The sequence below is a fragment of the Mya arenaria genome, chromosome 4 (assembly GCF_026914265.1).
Source record: "Mya arenaria isolate MELC-2E11 chromosome 4, ASM2691426v1".
Taxonomy (NCBI): domain Eukaryota; kingdom Metazoa; phylum Mollusca; class Bivalvia; order Myida; family Myidae; genus Mya; species Mya arenaria.
This window is the reverse complement of record NC_069125.1, coordinates 38,262,154-38,270,033: the sequence shown is the minus strand read 5'-3', so window position 1 is coordinate 38,270,033 and position 7,880 is coordinate 38,262,154. Positions and strand designations below refer to the sequence as shown.

Genomic DNA, 7,880 nt, shown 5'->3' with positions numbered 1-7,880 from the left:
ATTCATAAAATTAATTCCTGTTTCCGTATATCATAGTTTAGGACGTGTTTTTTTACTTTACATTTACACAAATAACATATTTTTCAAAACCAAGCTAAGAGCAATTCGGTATATCTCGAGAGAAAGAAGAGCAAGTAATAGGTAACATGATGGTCACACATTTAGATTCTGGATCGGTTTTTATTTCAAGTTTAAGTTCAAAGTTTATAGTCAACAGCGGCATAGTCATGCCTATGGCCATTTCAAACATAGTTTTGTAGACATAGATAATACAAACATATACTATTATACAAAGAGAAAAGTACCATTATATTAGAGAGAATAAATTAAATATAATAAATATTAAAGAAAAGGGTAAGTATGTTACTACGCACACCTATATACATGCATCTTGCATTACCATTTAATCGCATTTCACATCTTCGGGACAATACAGTATTGCAAATCGGTATACAATATTTGCGATAGCATTTTATCTTTACATATTACAGTAAGTCACGTGGTAAGTACACCTGTTGATAATTATCCGATGTTTTGCGCTTTCGGTTTTGACTTGGGACACGAAACAGTGGTTTATACACATTTATATTTGTACATATTTATTATTTGTTCGATCAAATCTAACATATCGTATTCAGGCACAAGAAAAAGGTACGTATTATTAATTTATGTATGATTTTTCGGGAAATTGAGAAGTACAAACGTTTTGAGAGAGGTCGTGAATTAAGCGCTATTTTTATATGATTCATCAAATAAGTACAATTGTTTTACCAAAAGCGAAATGTTCTTTCTCATGCATATATGTATAGCATATATCGATATATAATAAAAAGGGAAAGTTTAATTGAGTATATTTTTTTTTGGTAAAACTGAACGTCCTTTTAAAACATGAACGTTTTCTGAAACGTTTCTTTATATAATTTACTTTTAAACGGATGGTTATTCAAAGAGTTAACAAGTTTGCAATATCTGACTAGTTGTAATTTTAGACGTCGGTGTTAGCTGGAAATATAGGTTCTCACACAAAAGTGTTCCGTTATTCATTTAGCCAACAATAAGAGCGCAAGAACGCGTTTTATTGATCACGTTTGATAACATCCAATATACTCCCAAATATATTTGTATTTTCCTTGCGAAAAATACAATATTTCTAAAACACTGACAGCGAACGCAGGAATAAGTGGAAAATATATGAAAACGAAAAGTAAAGTGTAAACATTAAAATAATCAGCCATCATAAGATAAATTAGGAGAATTAGTTTAGATACGAATTTAAGGTATAGATAAGTTGAGATACGCTGCAATCATTATTAAATTTTAAGGTGTAAGTTATACCGCCAAAGGATCATTCGTTCGGAATGTTTTAGACATACTTATCACATAATTGAATAAAAATGACATTACTACTTCTTATTTCAGTGACAGATATATCATCGGTGTCCTTGACCATGCAACGACGTTGACAATTATGACATCCTACCCCTCGAGACAATGTGACTTAACAAACTCAAACATGGTATTCCTGGACCTCGCCATAAAAATAGACTCTTCTTTGCACCCAAATTTACAAGTTCAACTGAAAGAGGTCAAACTTATGAATGGAATGTTCGCTGTAATGGATATGGAAGAGTTAATACCTGTAGGTAGTTGCATGGATGGATCGAAGGTCAACACCCCAACAGATTATGGAGATGTTGATATTTTACTTGTACCAAAGAAATATGTTTTGAACGAACAGTTATTTGACTATGATCCCAATTACCCAGCATTTCTCCATGTAAGAGGAGATAGTGATCACGCAAATATCTTCAAAAATGTGAAGTTAGTTGATGACTGCCATGTTCCAGTGATGGTTCTCAAACAAATACAGAAGCACTTCTTTCGTCTTGTTACGTATTTTGTTCATGGCACAACGTCAGGCGGAACACCTGGTAATGGTGGTACTTTTAATACAGTGAAAAGATCCGGTGTAGGCTTGGAATTCGCCAAACTTGACGTTAATAATTTTGATTTGAACGGTTTTGTAGGTCAGCAATGGAAGGGTGTCGACAAGTTAAGAATTTTGGGAAAATTAATTGATTCATCATTGGACGTTTTCATAGACTTTGGTTTAAATAAAGGCAAAGAAAAACCCATGACAAGAAGAAAAGGCAAAAAAGTTAAAAAAGAGTGCACATCGACAAATATAATTCTGTCAGCAGCAATGAAAGCAGTGGATGTTTTTACTGGTAAGTATAAAGAAGAGCAATCTGATGCTGACTCACCCAACAGTTGTTATTCAAAAAACGATTATTTCGAAGAAACTGAAATCGATCCTGAAAACGGAGATGTAACTATAAGGTATATCAATAATTTAGATATAGACGAATCTGATGAGAGCGACGAAGATAGCGATGACATCTCAGCGAGCATGCCAGTAGCGATTGAATCAAACTATGATGACGAAGACTCGGATGATAAAAAAGTATTTTTGCCAAAAGTATCATCGGCAGATCTTGTTCCAGCCTTTAAGTTTGATGACTGGCCAAGACCAGCAGCAGAATGGATGACAAGGAAAAGAGAGTGGCCGTCGGAGGAAATAGTTCAAAAAGTTGTAGAATGTGGTTGTCACATTGTATCAAAACGACCACTCTTCCTTGAACTCAACGGTGATCCAACAAATGAAGACAACTCACCAGAGTCCGACAAAACAAACACATTTTTTAGACTTTCCTTCTCCCAATGTGAACTCATTCTTGCAAAAAGTTTGACAGAGACACAGAAATGTTGCTGGAGGATACTGAAAGCCTACCAGAAAGCGTTTCTTGGCACAGAACCGAAAGTACTCGCCTCGTATCATTGGAAAAATGTCGTGTTTTGGGTCAGCGAAGAGACAGACCCTTCATTTTGGACGGAAGACAACGTTCTCTTTGGTGTTTGCAAGGCTTTAGATTTTATGATAAGATGTCTCCAGGAAAGATTTATTCCAGTTTATTTCGTGAGAAATGAAAACTTGATCGCTGGGTGCAAACATGAGGTGATAGATAAGGCGTTGGCAAGAGTCATTTCAATAAGAAAGAACCCCATTGGATATCTGCAGTTATTTATTGAAAGTCCTCCTCAGTCTCTTCCGTATCGAGTTAGTAACACGGCACTTAAAACGGCGTTAAAAAATAAAAACTCTAAAGTAGAATATGTCTTAGATACGATGGTAGATTCAGTGCGAGATTTTCCTAAATTAGCAACTGACGAAGATTTCTACTCTAGATTGCCATGCAAAATGCTCGAGTTTTGGCAACTTATGAAATATGATATGGAAGAAACTGTTACATCAAACAAATTCTGCGAATTTATTGGAAATGTAGACACGCTGCTTAACAAAGTAGTGAGTAAACTGCATTCTGAGGAAGATAAAAGTGCAGACGATGAGGACAGTATTACCAAAACGGTTGTAGAAACAGCAGGAAATATTTTATCTTCAATAACTGGTGAAACTAGCAAGTATGCACATATCAATCGAGAAGCCATTCACGCTCTTACTGAGTCAGCAACTGCTTTTTGTGAAGAAAAGTCTGTTGATCACCAGAAAGCGTTTGGAGGCGTGCTTTCTGCTCTCACATCTACTATTGATGAACGCTTAAAAGCAAAGCCTTCATCTAGCTCTACAGTTCTTCATGGTGCAAGCGCATTTATCGAAATCGTTACGGAGAACGTCCTGAATGTTTCTGAAAGTGCACAATCAACAGACGTCCCCAGTGTCATTAAGAGCTTTCTCAGCAAGTTTGGAGACAAGTTACTATCACATGACCATGCCAAAGAGGAAGACTTTGATTTAGACTGAAATACATTTTGTTTTGATTCGGCCATTCTATAACGCATTGCAAGTCTTTGTAGAATGTATCTGTTGATATTTCTTTTTCATTAATGAGTTAATTGATAAATCCTCGCGAGTATGCAGAATGCATTACCATACCGTTCGGTTTTGTGAATTTGTGACTTTGTATAGTGCAATAAAGTTATATAGCTACACCGGTTTCCGTTCAAGTAGATAGTCCATGTATTTACAAATGGAACGTCGTTTTTTAAAAAATGCGCACTGAGCAATGTCCATTCTAAGAAAGTTACGCTCCAGATGAAGTACATGCGTGTCTGTAACGCATGTCCTTGTTTTGCTGAAATGATATCGACCAGATAGCTTTGGTTTTCTTTAATTCATTTTTGGATGCGGTGTCTACATGCATACATGTATATGTATTGATGTCAACGTGATACTTTTACACGAGTGGACTGAATACTCTGCCCTTATTATCTTTCGATCTATCTATTTACAGACTCTTTACAAGAAACAAAAAAGATATGGAACTCATAGCCAACCATAAATGTAGCTACTGCGGCTAGCTCTTTCTGAATCGCTAAGAGGGAAATAGGTTAATGTATCTATCCTATTATGTGGGCATGCAAATGATATACATTTATCAAACACCCTACTTTCTGATCTACTTCTATTATGTAGACGGCCTTTGACCTAAACAGTGCCTGAATTATCACCCATAATGCATCTTCATTGGATTGCATATATAAAACATACTCTAATACCCAGGAATGCGTAAACTCTTTTACTACAATGGCCCATGGCAGTGTACACGTTCCGATCCAAACGGAAAGGAAAACCTCCTCATAGTACTGGTGCATATAAAATGCTCCCAAATAAATTATGGACGATAGGAGCCGCCGCCGCCCGTTTTGATAAAATTGAAACGGCAAGACTCAATTTCAAGCTTCGTCCATAGCTTTGTCCAATATTTATAGCCGCAAGGTATTGCTACCAAGCCACAAGTTGTCACCTTTAATACAGTAAATTAGTGTCACTCGTCCGGTTCATTTAAACATGCCAGTTTTCTGGGTATTTATTTGTTAACTACCTGCCAACCCATATTAATTAAGTATAGCCTAGCACAGCATTACATTTATTAAGCTTTAAATGTATCACCATTCACAACCAACATACACAGATATAGTGACGTGAAAGTGTAAGTACAAGAATTTGATGTAAAATTCAAGTTATCAAATCTTCATTCAATAGTATGGCATTATACCAAATAGGTATGCATTTTAAATGTAAAATTGTTCAATGTGCTGTAGAATTAGCATCATATCTAAACAAAGGTATAACCTATATTGGTGTTGGTTATTTAGCGTGTGTGTGTCCTTAAGTTAAATGCGTTATACGCATATGTATCGTAGATTGATTATAATGGAATAAGATGAACTTGACATAAGGCCTATCAAGTTTTTTTGTAGGCCAATGTCAATAGTATGAAATATATTATTGATATCTAAATCCTCTAAAATGGACAAACGAGTGCATAGGATTTTTAAAAACACGATCAATTTTAGCTACATGCGTGTGTATTAACCAAAGGTTTTGTACAATTATATTTGTATTTTACATTTTTCCAGTGTTAAGGAGTTCTGTTTTAGAATATCATTCATATTCAATGCATTTGAAAGACAAATTGTATCACAGAATTTTCCCCACGCTCCTACTTTTATGTTAAACGTCTACATCCATGATACTCGGCTTATATTCTGGCAAGCAAAATGTACTTTTGAAAGAAATACGCAGAATCAAATACACTGTTTTTTCATAGTGAATCACATGTAATTAACTTAGAACACCTCATAAGACAACTAAAAGGTGATTTCAACGTTCGAACCGGGTTCATTGAATAAATAAGTAAAATGGAAAGTTATTAACGGCATTTCCGTACGATTAGAACGCTAAAATGGCGGGTTTATAGCTTGAAATCAACAAAAGACGATGTAAAAACGAAAAACAAACCATTATTTAAGACAGTTAAAAGGTGGCAGTTCAAGTGAAATAGAGAACGAACAAAACCTGCTCTAACTTTGTCTAATGGGTAAATTCCGTAATTAGTGTTACATTGACTTATACAATGTTATTCTATATCACTGTTGAACATGTATACAGATAAAAATAAATACATGCATTAGTTACGTCCCTTCCCTTATGGTATTGTAAAAGGTATCCGGATTAACGTTGTATATGTTAAAAGTGTATCTGTCTTAAAACAGTTAGTTAAAATTAAAGCAATCGTGATTTTCAGAAAGGGAAAAGGGGATATATAACCGTAATAATTATACGATGTACTAAGAGGTAGGTAGACCCATTTTCGATATACTGACTTAGTGTAAGACAAAGAAAAGCTAATAAAATTGAATAGAAACAAATGGCCTATTAAGAAAAGAAAATATGCAGCTGTAAGTGGAAAAAAGTCCACCCACATCCATAAAAAAACTCTAACGCCAGTTATATTATTAGTAGTGATGGAATTGTCTGAAGAATATCTGCTGTTTAAAAACGATCATTGCAAATCATCTATAAACTATATAAAAGTGATTAACAAATAACTACTAGGTTGTTCCATAAAGGTCATCGTGTATTCGCTCTCGCGAAGAAACGACGGGCCGAGGAAGACGACAAGAAAGTACGACAGAACGTAGGTGAAAGAGCGAAGTGACAAAGGCGAAGACGCGAAGACATGAGGACGCTTCTTTTGCCTTGACTTAACTTTAGTAGAGAAACTGCGAGGTACAAAGTATAAATACAGAAATGTAAGTGTTTCCATGGTTTTGTTTTCCTGATATAAATGTAGAGCTACTTCATTATGTAGTCTAAATTTACGAGTTTTGTAGATAGAACCATTGACATTTGCTTATTAGTAAACCATTTTTTTAAATAAAGAGCAGCTGTATGTCTACTTGAAACCAAATTAAACATAAAGAATGGATTTTCAACTACGTCACTGGATCCTAAAATGTGTACAACTATTTTTAGAGATCGTACACACAATGGTCATTTCTGAAAAAGGTCCATGTTGAATCCTCAACAGAAAGTAATACATCTAGTTATTTCAACTTCTAGTTCAAAGTTTAAAGTCAAAAGCGGCATACTTATGCATCTGGCAATTTCAAACATAGTTTTGAACACATAATACAAACATATACAAATTATACAAAGAAAAAATGTCATAATATAAGAAAGAAAAACATAACAAAGTATGAAAGAAACAGTTAAGTAATGATGTTCCTACGTACATATCTATGTACTATGTATGCAGTTATCACAGCTTCGGAACAAGACAGTATTTCAAGTCGGTATTGTCCGGCTGAAAAATGTTTGAGATAGCATCAAGTTTATCTTTGCATATGACAGTGAAGCCACGTTGTAAGTACACCAGTTAAAAATCCCCAATGATTTGCGCTTTCGCTTTTGACTTGCAATATTGGCTTATATACATTTAGCTTTGTACATATTTATTATATGATATATCAACTCTAACAAATTACATACATAAAAAGAAAAAGGTAGGTTTTATTAATTTATGTATGATTTTTCGAAACATTGAGAAGTATAAACGTTTGAAGAGAGGATGTTAATTAAACGATAATAACATTTGTATGACTGACAAATAGGTAGGTTAAACGCAAAAGATAATATTCTTTCTCGTTCATGTATGTTTATCATATAGTAATATATAATAAAAAGGGAAAGTATAATTTAGTGAGAAATTTTAAAACTGAACGTCTTTTCACAACATGAACGTTTGCTGAAACGTCCCATTATATTATTTACCTTTAAACGGTAATTTAAAGTCAAAAGGTGTCATTTTCACACCAAAAGCCCTTTTGATGTGTTTCCAGAGAGTGAACAAGTTTGCAATATCTGACTAGTTGTATTTCTGAGACGTCGATGTTAATAGGAAATCAAGGCTCTCTTGTATTTAGCCAACGATATGAGAGCGCAAGAACTCGTTTTGTTGATCACGTTTGATAACATCCAATATACTGCTTATAATTTATGTATTTTCATTGCGGCG

The 7,880-nt window shown here is 34.4% G+C and overlaps 1 protein-coding gene across 1 annotated transcript; it reads left to right on the top strand.

The window, feature by feature from the left end:
• Nucleotides 1-551: 551 nt before the first annotated feature.
• Nucleotides 552-3,820, top strand: LOC128230789 (uncharacterized). The gene is made up of 2 exons (XM_052943228.1): nt 552-651; nt 1,420-3,820. The coding sequence occupies exon 2, from the start codon at nt 1,514-1,516 to the stop codon at nt 3,818-3,820; it is 2,307 nt and encodes a 768-aa protein (XP_052799188.1). The 5' UTR covers nt 552-651; nt 1,420-1,513.
• Nucleotides 3,821-7,880: the final 4,060 nt, after the last annotated feature.